General features: G+C 34.2%; 3 protein-coding genes and 1 non-coding gene across 4 annotated transcripts; 2 read left to right on the top strand and 2 right to left on the bottom strand.

Moving 5' to 3' along the window:
- Positions 1–2,039: 2,039 nt before the first annotated feature.
- Positions 2,040–3,822, top strand: LOC112035304 (CASP-like protein 4B1). Its single transcript, XM_024068132.2, has 3 exons — positions 2,040–2,417; positions 2,536–2,677; positions 3,380–3,822. Exons 1-3 carry the CDS (start codon positions 2,113–2,115, stop codon positions 3,569–3,571), a joined length of 639 nt encoding a protein of 212 aa, XP_023923900.1. The 5' UTR covers positions 2,040–2,112; the 3' UTR covers positions 3,572–3,822.
- A 495-nt stretch (positions 3,823–4,317) lies between these two features.
- On the bottom strand, positions 4,318–7,967 carry LOC112035298 (probable WRKY transcription factor 33). Its single transcript, XM_024068126.2, has 5 exons — positions 7,575–7,967; positions 7,253–7,453; positions 5,460–6,088; positions 5,198–5,359; positions 4,318–5,072 (listed from the first exon to the last, which is right to left on the bottom strand). The coding sequence occupies exons 1-5, from the start codon at positions 7,890–7,892 to the stop codon at positions 4,622–4,624; spliced, it is 1,761 nt and encodes a 586-aa protein (XP_023923894.1). The 5' UTR covers positions 7,893–7,967; the 3' UTR covers positions 4,318–4,621.
- Positions 7,968–9,719: 1,752 nt separating this feature from the next.
- Positions 9,720–9,791, top strand: TRNAQ-UUG (transfer RNA glutamine (anticodon UUG)). The gene has a single exon. It is a non-coding gene; the product is annotated as a tRNA-Gln (tRNA).
- A 7,515-nt stretch (positions 9,792–17,306) lies between these two features.
- Positions 17,307–22,264, bottom strand: LOC112008362 (F-box/LRR-repeat protein 3). The gene is made up of 8 exons (XM_024068118.2): positions 21,350–22,264; positions 20,249–20,374; positions 19,766–19,870; positions 19,282–19,675; positions 19,068–19,197; positions 18,664–18,958; positions 18,319–18,570; positions 17,307–17,787 (listed from the first exon to the last, which is right to left on the bottom strand). Exons 1-8 carry the CDS (start codon positions 22,043–22,045, stop codon positions 17,734–17,736), a joined length of 2,052 nt encoding a protein of 683 aa, XP_023923886.1. The 5' UTR covers positions 22,046–22,264; the 3' UTR covers positions 17,307–17,733.
- Positions 22,265–25,718: the final 3,454 nt, after the last annotated feature.

Genomic DNA, 25,718 nt, shown 5'->3' on the forward strand with positions numbered 1-25,718 from the left:
TGCGTTCTTCCTGGCATTATATTCACCTCTGCATCTATGGAAAGCGCAACGGCCAGCCAGCTGTCTCTGGCAAAACTCTTGTACTGCATTTAGTTGTCTCTAGCAAAACTCTCGCACTGCGTTTATGAACGAAAAGAATAGCTCTGTCATAAGGGCCTTTGCATATCGAAAAAGGTTAAATTACTATTTTGCTTCACTATTAATTTATTCCTTTTTTTTTTTTTTTGATGGAAAATTTATTCCTTATTCTCAGCAAAATATAGGTTGTAATATTATTTCGGTTTTTATATTTTATGGTCATATATAATTTAGTTCTTAAATTTTGGTCATAATCAATTTGATTTTTGTTATTTTTAATTTAATTTAGTTTCTACCATTAAGTCATTAACAAAAAATATATACGTGGCAAACAATTTACACAGTTATTACACATGTGACTAATAAAATAATAAAAAAATATTTAATTGTTATATATGTATATATATATAAAATAAAAAATAAATAAAAAGGCCACATAAGCAATTTTAACAATAAAAAAAACAATAAAAAATCCATGTAAAAAAATTAAAATTAAATTTTTGGATGAATTTAAAGAAATATTTTTTTCCCCAACTTTCTTGGTAATCAAACACAGCAACCTAGAGACACATTAAAAAAAAATAAAAAATTTCTTGAACTTTCGTTACCTGCCGTTCACCACTTCCATGGCCATCTCTCAGTTTGCTTATTTTGATTGGCCTTTCCTCAACAAGATAGGTCTGTAAATCAATTATCTCTTTCCAACCCAAATCCCCAAAAATCAAATCATACAAAACAATAATGGTCTGATCTTTTCTACCCTTTAATCTTCAACCCACACCACAAAATTTCTCAGTTAATTTCTTTCTTCTTCTTCTTCTTCTTCTTCTTCTTTTTTTTTTTTTTTTTTTTTTTTTTTTTTTTTTTTTTTACCATATAAGGGATGACCAATGGTGATAGAGTACCACTAACCAAGTTAGTGGTACTCTATCACCATTGGTCATCCCTTATATGGCATGAAGAGGAAGGAAATTCTTCCAATGTGGGACTCTCCAAGTCAAAAATGATTACAAGTGCAACACTTGATCTTGAGGCAAACTCGACTTGGGTACAACAACTCCAATGCACTAGACCCAGCTTTACTCTAAAAGAAGAAAAAGGGCCTAGAATCGATGGAAAATGCTAGAACTATAAATTATTGTACAACTTTTGCCATAACTTGTTACGTGACAAGTTGTGAGTGATAGATAATAAAAAAAAGATTAAATTCTATAAAGATATAGTATAAAACTCATGTTTTACCCCTCCAATCCTAACATGTCACATCATCTTATCACATATTTAAAAATAAGCACAATCGCACCCAATCAATTCTACTACTCAAATATAAATCTAATCAAATTGAGAATTTATTGAAATGTTATTAGATGTAGTAAGATATATTGAATTTTAAGTAAAATACTTATGTGACAATATCTTATTAAATTGTGTAAAACATTAGTTTTACACCCAATTTTTAATTACCAAATTCGAATTCAATAAAAAAAAATGGGTTTATAAAGGTCTAGATAAAAAATAGTGGGTCTAAATATATGGGTCTCGATAAAATAATAGATCATGTGAAAACCACTCAAAACCCTCCATGTAACGAGTTGTGCAATAATTGTGGTCCAAGCATGGCTGAAAATTGATCCATTAAGGTTTTTTACTTCCGAAGGCAAAATGTCTGAAGATCCTAAAATTGGCCTTGTCCGAAGGTTCTCTAACTTTTTTTTTACTAAAGACCGTATCAACCGAAGTTGGTTACAGCCATTTCAGTTTCAGTTACCCAGCGGAATTATCCACCACTTTACCTCGTATCCCTCGTTACTACCTCATCCAATCACTCCTCGCCACGTCACAAAACCACTTTTCTCCGTTATAATCACCCGCCATTTTGTCCCAGTCAGCATGAGCGAGCAAATTAACCTTATAAAATACAAACTCTGAGTTGTCATTTATATAAATAAATAAATAAATAATTTTCGTTCCTTTAAAAGCTTTCGTTCCGTTAATGTTCTTTGCTGACTTCCAAGGGCATAGACTTCGAGAAACATGTCGAATTTGGATGATCCTAAGTCGAATCACCAACACGTGGAATCGACACCAACTGAGCCCACAGCTCCACCGGTTGCTGACATGGAGAACCAAGCAAACTCAGCCACCGCACCACCCAGTTCGGGGTTCGGGTTTGGTGGTGCCGCGGCGATTGTACAGCGATGGAGGAGAGAAGATTTGATAAAGAAAGCAGCTTTGGCTCTAAGAGTATTGGCTTTGATTTTCTCTTTGCTTGCTTTTATTATCATGGCCAGTAATGAACACGGTGATTGGAAAAATTTTGATAGATACGACGAATACAGGTAAATTCGAGAGTCAATTATTTGATTTTATGAAAGTGATTGCTAATTGGGTTTTTGTGGCTTAAGAATTTTGGTTTTGGTTATGAAACCTTTTTTTTTTTTTTTTTTTTTTCTATAGGTACTTGTTGGCAATAGCTATTTTGTCGACCTTGTACTCATTGGCACAAGCTTTGAGACATGTTCATGAACTTTCGACAGGGAGACATTTGATTCAAGTTCAACAGCGGACCTCTGGATTGTTTGACTTTTTTGGAGATCAGGTTAGTCTTGATTCTTTCTTTTGTTTAACTTTTCAGATCGATCTCGCTGTAAATCCGACTTATTTGGGGGTTCCTGTTTCTGGGTCCAGTTTCTTTTATTTTTCACTTAGCAAAAAACTTTTTTATTTTTATCAATAAAGACTTAGTCTTAGTCTTAATAGACTAAGAAGATCGGCCTGGTTCTATAAGAGAAAATTTTCTATTGCACTCCACCTTGATAAACGTGTTTGATTCTTCATTGTTGCGTTAAAGATACCTGGAACATGTTGCCAAACTTTAAAGATACAATAGCAAAGGCCAAAAAAAATAATCGGGAACTAATCAAATACAAATTTCTCAAATTTAATGAAATTTTGGATTGGACAAACACAAAGTAATAAGAAAAATGTTTTTATCAAGTTTAAGGCTTTAAGCAGGAGATGGAAAATGATGATTTGTGTTCTTAGTTATTAGTTGTCTAATTTGTCTTTCTTGCTTTGGGGTATTTGAGCACATTTGTGTGAACCTCACAATTTTGTCTGAATGAAATCGATACAGTTTAGTCTTTTGATAACAAGTGGCACACTTGATTTTAAATTCAAACTAAAAAAGAAGGTTTTGACCTTAATCCATAAGTTGAAGGGATACAAGTTTAATGTCCAGCTATGATTCTATGTTTATAATTAGAATTGAAGATGAGGTTGATTAAACTTTTTTTCACAGATTATGGCATACCTATTGATATCAGCATCATCTGCTGCAATTCCTTTGACCAATAACATGCGAGAGGGTGTAGACAACATATTTACAGACTCTTCTGCAGCAGCCATCAGCATGGGTTTCTTTGCATTCGTTTCCCTGGCATTGTTGGCCATGATTTCAGGATACAAAATATCAACTGTGTCTTATATTTGAAATGGGGTTTTTTTTTTGTCCATTGATGATTCTTTATTTAACATTGTTGTATTTGTTGTTTGCATAATACCTTTGCCTGTAAATTTATGTTTTCAAAGGGAATACTTGGGCATCCATAGCCTTCATCTGTTTGTAAGTGTTTGAATTTCTTCGTCATATGTGGTATGAGCTGATTTGTGCATAAAGAGATTTCATTGACTCTGTTTATAAATTATACTTGGTCAGGTTTATGATTTATGGCCTGACTCTAATTAGTTTGTTTATAATGACCCTAAAATTTTAGAACTAAAGCTTGGTTATTGTTTTTGGCAGTTTTAATGGTGATGTTTCCTGCCAAAAAAAACTCATTTCACTTTTGGCTTGAGTCATGAAATATGCAAAATATTAAAGACAAGAAGCCCCCCAAAAAAGCCCCACTCCATGCTATATCTTGAAAGCAATTTTCAGAAAGTGACTTCCTGAACAAATCAAACCGTGGGAGCTATAGCTTCCTTTGCGGGACAAGTAACTGCCGAAAAAGTTCTGGTTTAATCACTAAAGAAATCTAAATCACATTTATCTATTGTATAGTTGGTGGGACAATGTGAAGAAAAGAACAATAATGTGACCCTGGCCCCAAAGCAATATGTTTCACTTCTATGTTACTCAAGCTGACAATTGGGGCTGGTTTGGCTAAATATTGAGACAATCTTATCTGAAAATGCAAAGATTTGCTAGATTCTTAAAAACAGCAGGAAAACAAGAAATGTTTAAAAATAAAAGAATTCTTCAAGAGCATAGGATTGGCACTTGTTAGAACTTACATGGGCATTCATTTTGCACCTCATTTATCTGTTCTACTTTTACAAACTGAATCAAATGAGGTATACTTTCTAAAGCTTTAGAGCAGCCTCAATCGTATTTAAAGAAAAAAAGATGGAAAAGTAACTCTACTTATTTCAATCCCTAATTTTAGACAGCAAAAGCTATAAACTATAAACTATAAACTATAGTCATAAAACAAATATAATTAGTGTGATCTTCTTTCTCTCTATTCCAAAATTGGCAATCCTAAGATAGGAATGAATCAAGGAATGAGTCAGTCTTCCATTCCTCCTTGGCCCTAGACAATACACCTTCTGAGAGCTGTGTTTGATCCATGTAGTCGCGATTTTGATTTCGGTACCCCGAAAATGGTACACCCTCTTGGTTCTGCACCATTTGCAGAGTAAATGGTGCTTGAATTCCAGATGTTGTTAGCCTTGTATTCTGAAAAGAATTTGGGTAACTTGTCTGGATAGGATGGGTGGCCATGACTGAGGGCCTTATTGGCATGGCTTCATTGCTGCTACTGTTATTGGTTGCAGCTCTATTCACAGCATAACTGCCATTACCGCGAGCTGCAGGAACATCGTGGTTGTGTTTCCCTTCATAAGTAGTGATCACAGCCCTTATGTCATGGGATGCTCGCTCAACGTGTTTCCTCACAGGGCAAGCAATAGAGGTGCATTTGTAGTAGCTCCTAAATATAAGAGAAAATTGCAGAGTTAGGAGACAAATTCAAAATTTCGTTTTAGAAAGACTAAGAACTCTAAAAGGTTAAGTACTCTTTAAAATATTTTGTAAATTGTCACAAGAGTGAAATACCTTGGATTTGGATTTCCCTTAACTACTTTCTGTCCATATTTTCTCCACCTATACCCATCATCAAGAATATCAATTTCACTTGTTGTTTGAACTACAACTCTAGGTTCCCTCACAGTCCTACTTGCAGAAGCTGAAAACCCCCCATTCTCATTTTCTCCTTTCCTGCAAAAGAGAAATTAAAAGAGTATTAATAAAACCCAATTTACAATTTTATCTTCAAAAAACACAAGCAAAGCCATCATACTAGTACTTTTTGACTTACCATCTTTTGGCCTCACGCTCATTTTCATCATCATCTCCTCCGGAATTACTCATTGGTGATCTCTGATCAAAGTCATCCTCTCCAATTGAGACTGAAGAATCATCCTGCATTGTGACAGACTCCATATGTCTATTGCCTAGTGTAACAATCGACTGATCTGAAATGCCTGAATTCGTGCACGAAGAAGGTTGAATTGATTGAGAATTTGATCTTCTATTAGACTGAGGCTTAGGATGATTATGACTTCCTTTGTATACTATTTCAGTAATCTGTCCATCCAAAGACCTCTCAACTTTTTTCTTCGTCGGGCAACTTGGATACGTGCACTTGTAATAACTACGAGGGTTTTCACTTCCCTTCACTTGTTTCTGTCCATATTTTCTCCAGTTGTATCCATCGTCTGATTTTCTCTGCTCTCTTATATATTGTGATTGTTGAGTGCATTGATTGTGACCAGATAAGGCAGCAGCACCACTCTGCATTTTTGCTTGGCTTGTAACCATATCTGAAGTGAAGTTCTTTATTGGTGCAAATTCTGATTTTACTACCGCCTTCTCCAACGAAAATTCATTTTGATTTGTGGGTTTTTTAAGATTCCATGCTTCTTCTTGTCTTTTCAAGGATTCTTCCTGTTCAAGTAGAATCATATTTAGTTTTGTTTAGCAAAACATTAAAAAAGAAAGAATCATATTTAGCAAAAGTAATGAAAAAAAATTCCATCTACGAAAAATTCAAGCATTTGAATAATTTAGTGCCATAGTTGACACCTAGCATACTCACTGGATGTGAGTAGTCTTAATGGTTGCCATGCATAATGCCTCCAAGGAGTTTGTAGCTGGACAAATAACATAACTCTTTGTCTCTTCAGCAATATGGTATATGTACATACATACATATATATATATACACACACACACACTACTTTTGGAAACTATTTGTTACTATTTTTGGAAAGTATACAATTTTTTTTTTTTAAAAACATCTCAAACTTTTCTCAAAAAAAAAAAAAAAAAAAACATCTCAAACAAATAATCAGTGCAGTGGTATAGGTTTTAAATTTGTATTGAATTACTGAGGGACCCAACAACTCGAGCTGTTACTTCTTAGCCAAAACTGCTTGCCTTGAGGCCTAGAAGTTGCCTTCAAAAGCACCTTTGGTAATGTCTTATGTCTTTATCTTTTAAGTTTTAAGGAATACTTTTTTTTTTTTTATCACAGCTGGCACGTTTATTGACTATCACAGAGAAAACTTATCGCCTCAACAAACGAATTACTATACGCATTAAACATAATTTCTCTGCCGACGTCTACGGATTCTTCACCAAAAAAATATCTATTAGAATATTATAACAATCTAAAAAATTGTCTCAATAGCCCTATGAGGGCAAAGAAAGCCTGATCCACTTTTTTTATTGCTCATAGGCATAGGATACGACATTCAACACGGCCTCCTACGCTGGCATGTGGCAAGACCACAAAAAGTCTACTCTTGTTGGCCCTATTATTAATTTTTTTTGAATTACAAAACTTAAAACATACTATCAAGAACTTGTAGTATTGTCTGCTCTTCTTTATAATAAGTTCTTTTTCTATTTAAAAAAAAAAAAAACTTGAATTGCGACTTTAATTATAGTTTGTTAAAGATCCATGATCGAATTCAAAATTTTAGAACAAAAACCTTGAGAGTTTTTGAAAACTAAAAAGAGAGAAAGCTCTAAAAAAAAAGAAAGTGTTCATAATTACTGAACATCAAGAATATATGTAATAATTGAATTATATGAAATGAAACATACCACCGAGTTTGAGACCATGCTTGAAGAAGACTGAAAGGTGGATGATGATGTTGTAGTAGCAGGCTTTGTTTGGGGTTGGAAAGAGAAATCAGAGAAAGTTTTCTCTTCCAACTTCATTCCAAGCTGCTGGTTATCACCAGAATTATTCATCCAGTTGAGTGCTTGACTAGCAAAAGCCCCAGTAGTTGGAGATGGAAGATTCTGCATAAACATAACAAAATAACAAAGACCCATTTATCATTTTGTGTAATAGTATGCATATAAGTAAAACTCAGCCAACAAACATCAAAGCATATTTATGGACTATGGAGCTATAACTTACATTGTAATTGGAGCCAAACAAAGGTGACATCAAGAATTCATTTGGGCTTAAACCAGTTGGGAAAGCCAAATAAGAAGAAGGAGAAAGTGGAGGAGGAGAGAGTGGCAATGAAGGAGGTGGAAGTGACTTGAATTTTGGTATTTCATTTCCATTTCTATCAGATTTAAGGTCAGAGAGTCCCCATCTGAGTTCATTTTCTTGGTCCATGTTTTTGTTATTGGAAAGGAGGTCAGTGAAGGAGGTCATGAATTGGTTTGAGAAGGAGAAGTTGGAATGAGAATTTATAGGATTATTTAAACTGCTAGCTGAGGAAGCCATGTGTTATATAAGATGGGCGATCGATAGTTATAAGAGTAGAGAAGAGAGGCAGAGAGAGATAAATACTAAATACTTTGAAGGCCAAATGTTTATTGCTGAGGCTTTTTCTTATTAACATCTCCAACTCTAAGCTTCTTCGGAGAAGCTCAGTAAGTTTGACCGTGGAAACCCATATTTGGTCCAAGCTTGTGGCTTTGACTTGACTGGCCACAAGATAGGCGGCTAAGGCTGAGAGCTAGCCACGTGTTCCTTCATCAGCTACCATTTTGCTTTTTTATTATTATTTTTTATTGTATTATTGTATTTTAATTAGTAAGTTGTATTTAAAAATTTATAATTGATCAGATAGGTAACTAAGTAAAACTTAGTTGGTTCTCAAAAAAAAAAAAAAAAAGAGTTAAATAAAACTTAGTTACATATCCATGTTACTTAAATGTAACTTAAATTTTTTTATTATTAAATTCAAATATATAATTGTATTGATCCATGTAATGTAAATAATATTATTTTTCAAAGTTAATGAAATTCAAACTATTACTTATTAGTCAATATAATCATATATGTAATGTCACCTATTTATATTTTATTTAAGTTTTGCCCAAAAACTAAAAGTAAAATCCCACTATGCATTAGAATCTGGTTGGTACTTTATTTAAACTTGCCCCGTGGATTGAAAGACTTTTCAGCGCTGATTTAAATATTTCAAAATACATTAGTCCCAGCCCAAATCTTACTCTTCTACTGTTGTTGTGAAGTGATTATAAGTCTTAAAATCTAGGAGTATCATTTTGCTCCAAAAAAACATCTAGGAGTATCATAATGACTTGATGGGTACAAGACATTACCTTATAATTTTCGGGAGATTAATTAGTGATATATACGTATAGAGTCTTGTTCATAAAAATAATTAATAAACCTCGTAGAGTCATAGTCATTTTTTAAGCACAAATGTCTTCTATTAACTAATTGAATTATTGTATCAAAAACTAATTGAATTATTTAAGCAAATGACAATACGACAAAACTTAAATATAATTTCTTAAACGATGTACCTTAGGTATCCTAGTTAAATTCAACAATGTAGTTGTATTGCCAATGAGCCACTTAATTGGATGAATATAACTTAAAGACAGTTTCTTAGATGTTTTACCTTAAGAATTTACATTTTTTAATTACTATGTGGTTGTATTGATCAATGCAATATAAATTGCAATATCTTCTTTCAAGGATAATTAAATTCAACTATGTGACTCATTGATTAATTAAAAACTTAAAATACAACACTTAAGATTTATATCTATGTTTTTGTCTTAATAATGCATAACTTTTCTTTTTTCAAAACTTCTTGTACGAAAAGAAAAGTTATACTAGTTTTTTTTTTTTTTTTTAAAAAATCAACTAGTTCACAGCCTATAATGAAAATAAATTAACTTTTGCAATAATTTGCTTCAACTAAGTTATTACTTAACTAGAATTTGTTCAAACAAATTATCAGTTCCTAAACGTTCGAGGATTATTTACCAAAAAATTCTTAAAACTAGAAATGTTTTAGGGGTGATATTTAGGTAATTTACAACTTGAAAGAAATATTGGTTTTGGAAGGAAGAATTAAGAAATATGAATTATATAGTTCTGAAATATTACCCCCTAGTAAAAAATGGGTTCATAATGCAGATGATAGGGTCAGTTAAACTAATGAATAATCGCAATTGGTAATTACTAATTACATCCAAAATCACAATATTTATTAATTAATTTGGAATTTTGGAGAAGCTCTCTTCAGATTTCTACAGTGAACTATTTGATGGTGAAAGCTTCGACCAGCCAGGTTCCATGGTGTAGTGGTTAGCACTCTGGACTTTGAATCCAGCGACCTGGGTTCGACTCCCGGTGGGACCTTCAAGCGATCGTGAAATTTTTTATTTTTTAAGTTCTTGCATGAACGGCAAATGGGTTGATTACTTTGATTGTTTTTCCATGGGCCACAAGTACATGATGGATCACGAGTTCATGACCAATTGAAGCTACAGCGGCACTTCAAAGATTGTTAGAGACAAAAAGTGGTCCATCTCACAAATGATGGATTTTAGCCCATTGGGCTATGTACTTTTATGTGTGTGTGAGAAATGTTGGGTTTTGTGAAGTCTAGTTTATTTTTTGCCCGTTTTGTACCCCATTGTAATCCTGTGCGCAGGATATAAAAGTCACTTTGGTGATTAGGGTTTGAAAAACTGTTGTTGTGTTTTTAGAGAGAGAAAAAAACACTGTAGCCGCACTTTGTATTTTTCCTTGATAAGAGTGAAATCCCTGCAACTCCGTAGATATAGACAAATTGTCGAACCACGTAACTACTGTTTTATGCGTGTAATTGTTTTCTTTGACGTGTATTTTCTCTTTTTTTTTTTTTTTTTTTTTTGTTTCTCACAGGTTGGAATTTATGTTGAATTTCCACGTAACTACTGTTTTATGCGTGTAATTGTTTTCTTTGACGTGTATTTTCTCTTTTTTTTTTTTTTTTTTTTTTGTTTCTCACAGGTTGGAATTTATGTTGAATTTCCAACAACTGGTATCAAAGCCTAGGGTTAGGTTTGAGTGAGAGCAATGGCAGAGGAAGCAAGAAAGGCGTCTGAAATAGAAAAGTTTGATGGCACAGACTTCGCGTATTGGAGGATGCAGATTGAAGATTATCTCTATGGGAAGAAATTGCACCTGCCTCTTTTGGGGACAAAACCTGAGGCAATGAAAGCTGATGAATGGGCTCTTCTTGACAGACAGGTACTGGGAGTTATCAAGTTAACTCTGTCTAGGTCTGTTGTACACAATGTTGTAAAGGAGAAGACCACAGCAGATCTGATGAAGGCTTTGTCTGGTATGTATGAAAAGCTATCAACAAACAACAAGGTGCATTTGATGAAGAAATTGTTCAATTTGAAGATGGCAGAGAATGCATCAGTAGCACAACATCTGAATGAATTTAACACTATCACAAATCAATTGTCGTCTGTAGAAATTGATTTTGATGATGAGATTCGTGCTCTGATCGTCTTGGCTTCTTTGCCAAACAGTTTGGAGGCAATGAGGATGGCAGTAAGTAATTCTACAGGAAAAGAAAAGCTCAAGTACAATGATATTCGAGATTTGATTCTGGTTGAGGAGATTCACAGAAAAGATGCAGGTGAAACCTCAAGATCTAGTTCTGCCCTAAACCTTGAGACAAGAGGCAGAGGTAATAACAGAAATTCAAATCGGGGCAGATCAAAATTCAAAAATACTAATCGGAACAGAAGTAAATCTAGATCAGGCCAACAAGTACAATGCTGGAATTGTGGAAAAACAGGCCACTTTAGGAACCAATGCAAAAATCCTAAGAAGAAGAATGAAGATGATTCTGCTAATATGTAACAGAAAAGGTACAGGATACATTACTTCTTGCAGTAGACAGTCCACTTGATGATTGAGTTTTGGACTCAGGAACTTCGTTTCATACCACTCCACACCGAGAAATCATATAGAATAATGTTGTAGGTGATTTTGGTAAGGTGTATTTGGCTGATGGTTCAGCCTTGGATGTTGTAGGTATGGGAGACGTCCAGATATTGTTGCCCAATGGATCTGTTTGGTTACTGGAGAAGGTTTGACATATTCCTGACTTGAGGAGGAATTTGATTTCTGTTGGACAACTTGATGATGAAGGGCATGCAATACTATTTGTTGGTGGTACTTGGAAGGTTACAAAGTGAGTTAGAGTATTGGCTCATGGAAAGAAGACTGACACTCTCTATATGACCTCAAGTCCAAGAGACACAGTTGCAGTTGCTAAAGCAAGTACTGATACAAGCCTATGGCACTACAGACTTGGTCACATGAGTCAGAAAGGGATGAAGATGCTGCTGTCAAAAGGAAAACTACCAGAATTGAAGTCTATTGATTTTGACATGTGTGAAAACTGCATCTTAGGAAAGCAGAAAAAGGTGAGCTTCTTGAAAACTGGCAGAACACCGAAACCTGAAAAATTGGAGTTAGTACACACTGATTTGTGGGGACCTTCTCTGGTTGTATCCCTTTGAGGTTCAAGGTACTACATCACTTTCATTGATGACTTAAGTAGAAAGGTATGGGTTTATTTTCTGAAAAATAAATCTGATGTATTTGAAACTTTTAAGAAGTGGAAGGCCATAATTGAGACAGAAACAAGTTTAAAACTAAAATGTTTAAGGTCTGATAATGGAGGAGAGTACATAGATGGAGGGTTCAGTGAGTATTGTGTTGCACAAGGAATTAGGATGAAAAAGACCATTCCTGGGACACCACAGCAGAATGCTGTAACTGAGCGCATGAACAGAACTCTCAATGAGCGTGCTAGGAGTATGAAGTTGCACGCTGGACTACCAAAAACTTTTTGGACTGATGCTGTTAGCACTGCAGCTTACCTGATAAACCGAGGACCATTAGTTCCCATGGAGTTCAAACTTCCTGAGGAGGTTTGGAGCGGTAAAAATGTAAAGTTTTCACATTTAAAAGTTTTTGGTTGTATTTCTTATGTTCATATTGATTTTGATGCTCGTAGTAAACTTGATGCAAAGTTTAAAATATGTTTTTTCATTGGCTATGGTGATGAGAAATTTTGTTATAGGTTTTGGGATGAACAAAACAGGAAAATCATCAGAAGTAAAAATGTGATATTTAATGAATAGGTTATGTACAAGGACAAGTCAACTGTAATGTCAAATGTTACAGAGATAGATCAAAAGAAATCAGAGTTTGTAAACTTAGATGAATTGACTGAAAGTACTGTCCAGAAAAGGGGTGAAGAATATAAGAAAAATGTAGATTTACAGGTAGATTAGAGTACACCTGTAGCTGAAGTCCGCAGATCTACCAGGAACATTAGACCTCCACAGCATTATTCATCCGCTTAAAATTATCTCCTGTTGACTGATGATGGTGAACCAGAGTGTTATAATGAAGCCTTGCAAGATGAAAATTCAAGCAAGTGGGAGTTAGCCATGAAGGATAAGATGGATTCCTTGTTGAGGAATCAGACATGGGAACTGACTGAATTGCCTATAGGAAAGAAGGCTTTGTAGAACAAGTGGGTATACAGAATAAAGAATAAGCATAATGGTAGCAAACGTTATAAGGCCAGATTAGTTGTTAAAGGGTTCCAGCAGAAGGAAGGCATTGATTACACAGAGATATTTTCTCCAGTTGTGAAGATGTCAACAATTAGACTGATGCTGGGAATGGTGGCTACAGAAAACTTACATCTTAAGCAGTTAGATGTGAAGACGGCATTCCTTCATGGTGACTTAGAGGAAGATCTTTACATGATTCAGCTAGAAAGGTTCATTGTTCAGGGACAAGAGAATCTAGTCTGCAAACTGAGAAAAAGCTTGTATGGTCTAAAACAAGCTCCTAGACAATGGTACAAGAAATTTGACAATTTTATGCATAGAATTAGGTTCAAGAGATGTGAAGCTGATCACTGTTGCTATGTTGAGTTTTTTTACAGTTCTTACATCATATTACTATTGTATGTGGATGATATGCTTATTACAGGGTCTTGCATTGAGGAGATTGATAATCTAAAGAAGCAATTGTAAAAACAGTTTGTAATTAAGGATTTGGGAGCTGCAAAGTAAATCCTTAGTTGAGAATCATTAGAGACAAAGCTAATGGTACATTGAAGCTTTCACAATCAAAGTATGTGAAGAAAGTTCTCAGCAGGTTCAACATGAATGAAGCTAAACCAGTGAGCATACCCTTGAGTAATCATTTCAAATTAAGCAAAGAATAGTCACCAAAGATAAAAGAAGAAAGGGACTATATGAGCAATGTGCCCTATGCCTCAGCTATTGGCAGCTTTATGTATGCTATGATGTGTACAAGGCTAGACATTGCACATGCAGTGGGAATTGTGAGCAGATTCATGAGTAGGCCTCGAAAGCAGCATTAGGAGGTAGTCAAGTAGATTTTGAGATATCTGAAGGGTTCATCAGATACATGTCTTTACTTCACAGGTGCAAGTTTGAAACTACAGGGTTATGTAGATGCTGATTTTGCTGGCGATATTGATAGTAGAAAGAGTACTACTGGATTTGTATTTACTCTGAGTGGTACAGCTATATCATGGGCTTCAAATCTACAAAAGATTGTTACTTTGTCTACTACTGAAGCTGAGTATGTTGCAGCAACTGAAACTAGAAAAGAGATGATTTGGCTATATGGTTTCTTAGATGAATTGGGTAAGAAGCAAGAGATAGGCATTCTACACTGTGACAGTCAGAGTGCAATCTTTCTTGCTAAAAATTCAGCTTTTCATTCAAAGTCGAAACATATACAAACAAAATACCATTTTATCTGGTACCTTGTTAAAGATAAGCTGGTAATACTTGAGAAGATATGTAGATCTAAGAACCCGACAGACATGTTGACTAAGGGTGTCACTATTGAGAAGCTGAAGCTGTGTGCAGCTTCAGTTGGCCTTCTAGCTTAAGGACAGGAGGATGAGTTGCAGGGATGAGGGATTGCTTTTGGAGGATAGCGGCTGATGTTGGTGATTGAACTAGTCTCCAAGTGGGAGATTTGTTGGGTTTTGTGGAGTCTAGTTTATTTTTGGCCCGTTTTGTAGCCCATTGTAATCCTGTGCGTAGGATATGAAGCCACTTTTATGACTAAGGTTTGGAAAACTGTTGTTGTGTTTTTAGAGAGAGAAAAAAAACATTGTAGCCAAACTTTGTATTTTTCCCTAATAAGAGTGAAATCCATGCAATTCCGTGAGCGTAGGTAAATTGTCGAACCACGTAAATACTGTCTTGTGTATGTGATTGTTTTCTTTGACGAGTGTTTTCTCTTTTTTTTCTTTTTTTTTTTCTCATAGGTTGGAATTTCAGTTTAAATTCCCAACAAGAAAATACACTTTACACTCTCTAAATCGGTTCATCAACTTTCAAAACTTGCAACTTAGAGCTTTCAAGGTATTGTAAAGATGTCAATGTCCTCCTTCTACTAAGGTCCTGAGTGGATTAATGATGAGATTCTACAAGTATATATATATATACCAATTCTGAAAGATGTTAATAGAAAAGTTATACATTTGTCTTTCTGTCCTTTTTATAATGCTCAATAGTGCAAATCACAAGTTTTAATAAATACGAGATATATTTAGAAATGATCCTAACTTAAAGGGTGTAAATAGTATCTTAAATGTTTTTTTTTTTAAATAGACATGAATTAGGGAGAAACTAAACAACAAGAAGTTGGCACAAAAGTTTCTTTTACAATAGGCTTGATCAATCTAAAATTCCTCTAGGTGCCCCAAGAGGACCATGCAGTCTTAACAATGGCACTTAAAAGGGTAAGAATCAGAGTCAAGGTTTGAAGCCATTATGAGGAAAGCAATAACTCACTGATCATTTAATTCTCTGAGCAATTTACTATTGTTGGTTCAATTGCGAAATGGGGACCATTACATAAGGCCTAAAGTTCCACTATAATACTTGAAGAGATGCCTATGTATATGAATTATGGAGGAGCTTTTAGCCCACCGTCTTTTACTGTATCTACTTAGGCCTCTTACAAACTTGGTTCAGAGTTACTAAGAACTGATCTGTCCAGTAAATGAGATTTTCATCTTATATGATTTCTAGTTCAATTCTTTCAAAATTGCCGAATCTTTTTTTCTTATTCGAGAATCTGCTTCCTTCTTTCACTTCACCTGAGTAATTAGAACCAATTCATTTACGCATCCAACCAGTTAATTTGTTTCTCGTTTTGTCTTTGTTTGCTTGGTAAAAGTGATCATAAGCTCACTTCTGTTTGAAAATTGTAGAGATATTGAAATCCGTTTGTTTCTTCTAGCTGTACAAAGTACAAACTTGCCATGTTGATGATAGAGTACCTCCTTTTATTAAATGCTGGGGTAGAGAGTAGATGGGTCTGTCCAATTTTGCCAATTAAGGATGTGCAACTAACCCGCCAAAACTGACCCAACTTAACCCAACCCAACCCACAGGGTTAGATCGGTTTTTAGGGCTTAGTAGGTTGTGTTGGGTTACAAAAAAAATTTTGATAGCGGGTCAGGTTGGGTTAAGGTCATAAAATTTCAAACCCACTAAACCTAACCCAACCCACCCATATAGTTAATATATATTTAAAATATATTATATAATTAATATTTTTTTTAAATAACCAACTCTTCCTATTTTATATAAAAGCCAATGAGTTCACACAAACGTAGTAAATTACTATTATTGTTTAATCATTAGTGTTGTTTATCTTGAAAGAGTTACATTGACACTAATATTTGAGTTTTTTTAATATATTTATATTTATATATTTTTTTTTTGCTCAATTTATTAATAATAGTAATAAAAAAAATTGTTCAACCCATGAGTTCAACCTGACCTATGTGAGTTGGATTAGATTGGATTGAGTTGAATTGAACTTATGTAATAGGTTAAATTGAATTGAATTTTTTTAATTTACTATAATAAATTGGGTCAAAAAAACCTCCTTAACTCAACTGACTTCTATTGCCAATAGATGATAGAGAGTGCCTCCTTTAATTTCATTAAATGATGTGGTGGAGAGTAGATAGACGCTAGCATTGCTATTATGTGAGCGTTTGGATTCAGCGTTTTTTTGCTGAATCCTGCGGCACGTTTCTTCCTTTTTTTTTTTTTTTTGCTTTCACGTGGGTCAGAGACAGAAGTTATTGTGCAGTTACTGTTTATGAGAAAAAAATACTGTTCACGTACTATTTTGATACTGTTTACACACTGTTTATAGTACCCACAGCCACTTTATTCAGAAAAAAAAATATTAAAAATGGGTCCCGCAATACTATTCATACATTTAAAAATTATTTTGCTACAGTGTTTTCAGCAACAATCAGTTTTCAGTAACTTTCAACAATAATAAATTGTATCCAAACGGACTATATGTCTACAAAAGAGGGAGCATAAAGAAAATGTATAGGATTCTGATTGTGAATGTTGCTTTTATCTATGCAGATTAGCTAAAATCCTGTCCAAGGAGAATTTGGCTTCGCAAAGCAAGATAACGACAGTAAAAATTAATTGTGGCGGCCTCAACAGTATAAAAAAGCTTTTGGCAAAAAAGAACTCCAATAACTATTGAATCATTTCACACGAATTGCTATATACTTATCTTAATGTTGAAGTGTTCCCACATTGGATGTACATATAGGCTCCAACTTTAACATATTTTTGTTTACCTGATGGGCTTGGACTCGGTCCAAATAGAACACTTTCAAGGTACACTACTTCCAAATTTGCTTTTAAAGTCTGCGACATTATACTTTTTTAAAGGAACAAGTGACTTTGCATTTTACAATTTATCTTAATACCCAATTACAAAGAGCCATCTGAATGAGGTGGGTACGCAAAAAAATTACAAAGAGCCGTCTCCATTTATTATAATAAGGTGGGTACGCAAGCACATGATAATTGAAATCAATTAAAGTGAGTAGTTAAAACAAGTTCGCAAAGACCAATTCTCTAAACTTTTTGATGACTTTCATGAAGCTTCCATGATGCACACCAAAAAAGACAGCCCTTGCTTGAAAGAGCTGCCAAAGGCTAAATACTTTGCCAAATACATCAACAATAACCAAGCCTTAGTCCCAGAATTTTTGCGATTAGCTTTGAATACTCAATAAATTAATTAAGGTCGACTACATGTATCTCCAAATAATAAACAAGCATAGGGGAGAAGACCTTTGAATTCCAATATGCTATAGACGTCAACTTCTGCATAGTATTTACAGTTACCAGCTTGAGAGCTTGACACCCTGAACAAAAAGGAGCTTCAGAAGACCCTACTGCATCATATCTTCCAACTGTCGTTTCCAACACTTGGGATCTAATTCAGCCTGTCAATCACACCAAAATATCCTTAATATCTTAATCAAGTAATTTAACTAACTGCAAATGATTAATTTAATAGTGCTATATACTGGCTTTAGTTCATCTAACATTCATTTTGGTTGTCTACATGATTGTCAACCTCTAAAGCTGTCCACACCTAACAATCAAATATTGAATGGTTGCTGTTGACTATAATCTGATTTCTCTCCAAGTTATATTATTGAAGCACACGTGCAAAGACATGCATGTATGCAATCAAATACTATTGCCTGTTGAGGAAACGCAGCTGTTGCAGCAAGTTCCAAACATTTCTTTGTTGCATTTGATCAATAAAACCATGTGGTTGAATTCAATTGAGGAACCGAAGGTGCAATACCTAACAAGCTGTACCTAAAATTTTACTTCATCTAAATATTAGAGCCCACAAAAGTGGGAAACTTAGTACTAGGTAAGGGTTTTTTTTTTTTTTTAATATATATATGATGGATCGAAGAAATTAATTTTTTCATGGACCTAGTGACAACTAAGTGACAAACCTTAAACACTTTCTCTCTCCACTGGAACAAACAACCACGCGCTTCCAAATGTTCGAAAATTGCTTGGGGTAGCAAGGATTTAAACGATGCATGAAGCTTCACTTTTGTTAGTCCTCCGCATGCCAATAAGGCAGCTGCTAGTCCACTAGGTGTCAGACCTTTCAAGTGCAAGATAGTCAAAGTCTGGAGGCAGCTTATGCTGGCAAGGGACAAGAGCCCCACATCTGTGACCGAGCTATATGACAGGTTTATCTACAAGTAAAGGAATAAACCATTACTGCTTGATTTCAATGTTTCTCTTGATCCATTAAATTCCAACAAGGAGAGAAAGGGGAGGAAGAGTACCTGCTTGAGGTTTTGAGAAAAGTAAGCTAGTGGAATCATCCCAGCATCATCAACTTTGTAACATTTTTTTATGTCTAACTTGGTGAGTTGCTTGCATCCTGCAGCAATTGCTGCTAGACCTAGAGATGTGATATGAGGACATCCTCGACATTCAATTGTGTTTAATTGTGCGCATTTTGAGAACAACAATAAGGAATCATCAGTAATTTCTTTACAGTAGGCTATGTTGATCATCTCGAGGCCAGGGCAACCACCGGCAATTGCTAAAATCCCTGAATCCGTTATTCCTGTGCACCTGAAAAAAGCAAATACTTTCAGTTGATTGCCAAAGATGACATGGACTAATTTATCCCAATGCGAGAGAAAAAAAAAGGACAAAAAGTTATGGATTACAAGTCACGAACCTGTACAGATCCAGCTCTTTAAGCCCTACACAGCTCATGCCAATGTGGGCAAGTCCCTCATCAGTTATGTTTAGGCAAAGCCCTAGTTTGAAGCTAGAGAGTTTGCTACATTTAGAGATGGATTTTAAACCTGTAAAAGGAAGGAACATGACTACATTAGCATATCACTCATAGAGTAGCCCTTGTTTATGTTATAGTGGAGTAAAGTCAATACCTTCATCATCAATTTCATTATCTGTTAAGTCAAGCTCCTCAAGAGAATGGCACCGTTGTCCAATTAAGATAAATGCTTCTCTAGGAACCAGGGCACATGATTCCATTTTGAGAGAACTGAGATCAGTGCATGAACTTGTGATGTGGGAAATAGAAACATCAGTTATCTTGTCACAGCATGTGATGTCTAGTATCCTCAAATCTTTCTGTTTCATAAAAAGGTAAGTCAAACCTTCGTCTGTCACCCCTAAACATTTACTTAAGCTCAGCTCTTTCAGTGATACACACCAATCTCCAATGGCCCCTAGTCCAGCACAGGTAACTGGGCAGCCATCTAATTTGATTGATTGCAACTTGGAAAGCTTGTTCAAACTATCAGCAAGGTCAAGATTAACCTACATCACCACCATTATGACATTGTCAATAATGTACTAAGATAAAAAGCTTCAGCTTTTAGAAAGACACAAAGAAGTGTAGAGACTTACAGAACAACCATTTGCCAATGTAACTTGTTCTAGACATATGGTACAACTGAATACGGAAGACAAGCCAATGTGAGTAATCTTCTCGCAACTTGACATATCAAGTTTCTGTTCAAAGGAAAAATAAGTGAATTGGTCAAACAGATACTTCAAAAGAAACATAACTGACCTTTTGACAAGTAGGATGTGGAATCCATGGCTAAACAGGATGTTTATTCTATGTATATCATATATATTCATGAAAATCTATGATATACACTTAAATACATTGATGAGTTATAACATCAACTAGATTATACTGTAAACTCAGCACCTTAGAACAGCATCTTAGATTATACGAGGCACATGGAAGTTTTTATTCTTCCAAATTTTGTGCCCAGGCAAATCTTTTAGCTCCACATTGTGATTATTCTATCTTTTTTAATTGTAATTAATACAATAAAAGGAATAAGACAAAAGGACAACAACAAACCCATGAAAAAGTACCTTTAGCGACTTGCACCCATTTTTGAGGACTGCAAGGTTGTTATCATCTATACCAAGGCATCCCACTAAAGCCAGATCTTCAAGATATTGCAAATTCAAGATGGATGGTAAACATTTGTCACTGATCTGCAGAACATGAAAAGGCATCAATAATATGTAACAAAATTTCCCAAAACACATTCCACCAGCAAAAATCTGCTAAACACTTAATTATCACTTTTCCCCATTTTAGCTAGGACTACAAAGTATTCAACTCAAGATGAAGATCATATAATAACATCATTAAATAAGCTGACAAACCATTATAAAATAAAATAAAACAAAATACCTCAAATTGACACAATTAATACTGATCACACAACAGATTTCATTAAGACTAAGACTAGAATCACTTCCATACACACACACACACACACACATATGTAAAGAGCGTCCTTCAGTGAGCTAAAAAACCATGAGGAACAAAAATTCAAAAACAAATGACATAATTAATACGAATTACACCCAAATTGAATTAAGACCATGACCACATCCACATTCATTCATTTCTCCCCAGGAAAAAATTAACATCACTTTCACACACAAACACACATATCCAACAAGCATAGTACCCAGAATCCCTTCCACAGATACACACACATGTAAGAATATCCTTCACTAAGCTGATATGCCATGATGATCACAAAATCAAAAAATCAAACCAAAAATATATATATATATTGGATTTTGACCATGATCACATCTACATTCATACATATTCTCCCCCAGAACAAAACAGCATCATCTTCACCTATAAGGATCCTCTCTATTTTAATTAGACCCATTTCATGATCCAAATTAAATGTTACAAATGTAAAGATGCATCAAGTACCATATCATTTAAAATTTTGAATTCAACCACACTCTCTACATTGTTAGATCTAAAAAACAAAACCTGAACCACAAATGGATTTTCATACACAACAAATCCCAAAAACATATATCCCAGAATGGTATGCGACAAAACAAGGATACATACTAAACAAGCTCAAAAAGACCCAAAAAAAAACACAAAACACAAACAACAATAAGAACAAGAAGATGATGAAGAAGAAGAATTACCGGCAAGTAAGAAAGATCCAAACTACGAATATCTTTACACTTAACAGCAATCAAACCCACACCCAAATCACCAACACCCACACACCATTTCAAACTCAACAGCTTCAGCTTCCTACACCCAACAGCAATACACCCAACTCCCAAATCCGTCACCATCCTACACCTTCTCATCCACAACCTCTCCAAATTCCTCGCCTCCGCCACCATCGCCGCCGCACCATCCTTCAACTCCGTCGCATTGGTTAAGTCCAACTCCACCAAGTTCTCACACTTCACCGCCAAATTCAACAACCCAACACCCGTGAAGAACTTGGACATCGATAAATCAACGGAAACCAGGTTAGAGTTACACGCACCCGCTATGTTCGTGAGGGTAGCGTCGGTGACACGTGGACAAAGCGTGAGGTCCATGTGGGTCACGTGGGGGTAACGTGTTAGAACCTTTGGGAGGTACTCGGAGCGAAGTGGCTTGAGAATTCGACGGTGTTTGGATTCGAGGAAGTAGAAGTTCTTGCACCCGAGAGAAAACGATTTTTTGTCTAATGGGTTTGGGGTTAACAAGTCGAGGATTGTGAACACGATTTCTTCAGACAAGAGATCGAAGTAGCTGAAGCTCAAACCGTTATTGTTGTTGTTGTTGTTGTTGTTGTTGATAAGTGGTTGAACTTGAAACTGGAATTGTTTTGCTTTCTTCATGTTTTTTGGTTTTTTTGAGAAGCAAAAACACTTCCAAAGGTTTTGGTTTTGTGTTTTGTGTTTTGTTTTTCTGGATTTTGGGGGATTTGAGGTATGAGATTGGAGATGAGATTGTGTTTATAGCTGGGATTTGAGGTTAGAAGTAACCGTTAAACAGAAAAGTTTTGGTTTTTAGTGATGGGAACTTTGTGGGGAAGGGAGTAGTGAGGATTGAGGAAGAAGGAATGTGGAGAATTACTTTGTTAGCCTTGTGGACTTCCTATAAAGCTTGCATTGATTGTATTTGCTGTTTCGACTACAAGACCGTTTTACCCCTCACTTCCTCCTAATGACTGAAGTACGATGTGAAGTACAAACATTTTCCTTTTTCATTTTTATCCAAAAAAAAACATTTTTCTTTCTGATTTTTTTTTGGGTAAAATATAAAACCCACCTAAAATGACAAATGTGTGTTTAGGATGCACTTATCAACTAATTTATTACTTTTTTTTTTTGTAAATTTATGTGAATCACCTACTTATTTTATTTAACTTTTAGTATTTTTAACAAAAAATTTTCAAAAAAAGTTGTTCTCAAATAAACAATTATTAGGGTTTGTTTGTAAATTGTTTATTTTCTTTAAGTTATTTGCATGTTATGAAACAAAAAGCTAAAAATTAACTTTCAAATATATATGTGTGTATATGAAATTTAGATTATTTTGTAATAAAATTGAGAAAAAAAAAAGTAGCATGAGACTTACAAATAGTACATAAAATAAGCAAAAAAAAAAAAATACTAGCATATAATTATTTTCCAAACACATACTAAATACCATTTAAAAGTTCTATACTCTTACCACCAAGCACTTTTAACATGATAGTCACTTTACAAATGCTCGTGGAGTGTAGGGGGTAAAGATTGAGGTTCAAGTTTTCATACCTCTTACAATGATTTTATTATAACAATTATATTCTTAGAAAAAAAAAATTAAAGGGTGTTAAATAACGTTTATGTTTAAAGAGCATTTTACTCTTCCAAAACTTTTTCTTCTTTTTAAATGTTTGTCTTAATTCACAAGGACCGCATCAAGACATTTGTATGCTTTAAAAAATATTTCAAACAAGGTTAAGTGACTTTTGTAATTAGGTAGTAAATGAGATATTTTGAAATTTTTGAATAGTATACTAGTACACGACCAGCTACTTTTTGTATTTTATATAAAAAATTAAAATTAAAAAAAAATCATTCTTAGGAGTAAAAAAGTGATGATTCTAGAAAATGATGGGGTGGGCATTTATGTCATTGAATAGGCAAATAAATTTCCGTACGGAACAAGGACGAGAAGGACAACCAGCAAATAAGAGGGGTTGACTATGGGCAATTTGGTCACGAAGAAAAGTCGCTGTCTTATCGCAACACAAAGGACTGATTCATATGGTGGAGGAGTATGTGAGGAAGGACAGATTCAAGTGCAGACGGTACGAAACGTATTGACAAATATAAATAAATAATAAAAATAAAAATAAAAAATAATTATAAATTCTTTTTTTTTTGAAAGGAAAATAATTATAAATTCAAAAAATATATATTATTATTTTTAAATTTTTAGAAGTATCTTTCTCATTTTGTGTGGAGGACAATCGCTACGTTTCAAAAAAATATAATTATTTTTTTATTAAAAAAAAAAGATATGCGGTTAGATATAGCCGTACTTATAGGTGGCCTATACATAGTACCAACCTTACTCAGATAAGAACGGCTAGAGAGATAAAAGGTTGGAATAGGAATGAGGAATCCCATGTGAGAGAGAGAGAGAGAGAGAGAGAGAGAGAAAGAGAAAGAGAGACCAATTGATTTTGAGTCAAAAAAGAGAGTTTCGGATTCTAATTAGGGAAGGTCGTGACTCATGCAGTTTCAACTGGGAAAATTTCTTTTGGGGGGTCCAAATTTAGGTAAGTACTCTTGTCATTGTACCTTATTAAGATATTTTGTAGGTAGTATGTTTAGTTTTGCTTTTTAAGTTTCTTAATTATATTTAATTTATTTCTCAATTAGAAAAAAAAGTTTCTTAATTAAATAAATTGCATGATTAAATTTTAGTATTATAGGAGTATTTATTAAAAGAAGTGCTATTTTGACTAATAATACAATCATATGATTGTATTCAAGGTCTTTTTTTTTTTTTTTTGCTAAACGTATTAAAGGTCTTGTTAATAAGCATAGTAAGAACACATGTTAAGAATATTATTACTATATAAATCCTTAATATTATTACTATATAAATCTTACAAACTTATGTAACCTATCACACACACAAAAAAAAAAAAAGTTTAAATACTCATTTATTATATTGTTTAAGTGGCACCAATCACATTTTTGTCACATGAATTTGCAATGTTTTTGTAATAGTAAAAAATGTTTAACATCAATAATTTATTGGTTTGCATGCATAAATTTGTTGTGATTGTGTGATACATAATTTTTGCATACAATTTGAAGGGTCGGGCTTAGGTCTAGTGTATAGTAATACTGAAACCATTAACATGATGACATGTATCCACTTTTAGACACATGTCTCCATCTAATCGAGTCTAGTGTACTAGATGCACTGAACCTAAACCAAGTCTCAATTTGAATTAATTTAAAAAAAATTATAAAAATATTAATTTTTGTTAACCAGTGCATGCTAAAATGTATTTAATACTCTATTAAATAATATTTGTACACATTTAATGAGAGATTAGATACACCTTAGCTTGCCCTTCTAGAACACTATTAACAAAATCCTTAACAAAAGGATTTTTTGTTTTCCAAAATGCTATGACTTTTTAATTGCTTTCCAAGTTCTCATATTTCCTACCCAAAAAAAAAAAAAAGTCTCATATTTAATTGAGAACCTTTTTTTTTTCTTTTCATTTTTGGATAAAGAATTGAGAGCCTAGTTGGTGAGAGAATTTAAATATAGTTTCTTGTTTTACAAACCATAAAATGGTAGGTCCCACACTTGAATATATTGTTTGGTTGATGTTTTCTAAATACAGTTTTTAGAAAATTGTATCCTATTTTTCTTGTTCAGACTTGGATTTTGAAAACAGCTGAGAGAGTGTTTTCAAGATACAGAAAAAAAAAAATTAGTAGTATAGTTGTAAATAAAATGAAAATAGTGAACCCCACAGAATTGTTCAAACTCTTCTATCTCTTAAATTAATGAGCTTATCTTTATCACCAAAATAAAAATAAAAATAAAAAATCTCATGCTCCAAATTTGAAACTTATTATTATCCAAAAAAAAAAAAAGCATGAGGTCTATCCTTATCATTATTAAAAAAAAAAAAAAAAAGAGTTTATGGGGTCATAAAGCCCAATGATATGCATCCACCTTCTGTACTGGGTCTGAAACCCATGATGAGACCCATAACCGCATATGAAGAAGGCAATGGAAATCATGACTGCCCAAGAAACTGTGCCGAGGACTAGCAAGGCCAAGGATGATATAAAGAGACTTACCGACAAAAATAACCTTCCAAAATACCTCAAGGAAGAATATAAGTACAGCAAGCAAGCACTATAGAGCATGGCAGCAGAGCAATTCCAGGAAAAGTCACAGCCTCCACTTTAAATGCTCCACAACTAACACTCTGGCCACATTAAATGTGGAAGTGATACCTAAGCAATGACTTTTTAGACTTAC

Source organism: Quercus suber, unplaced genomic scaffold, assembly GCF_002906115.3.
Source record: "Quercus suber isolate HL8 unplaced genomic scaffold, Cork oak 2.0 scaffold_380, whole genome shotgun sequence".
NCBI classification, from domain to species: domain Eukaryota; kingdom Viridiplantae; phylum Streptophyta; class Magnoliopsida; order Fagales; family Fagaceae; genus Quercus; species Quercus suber.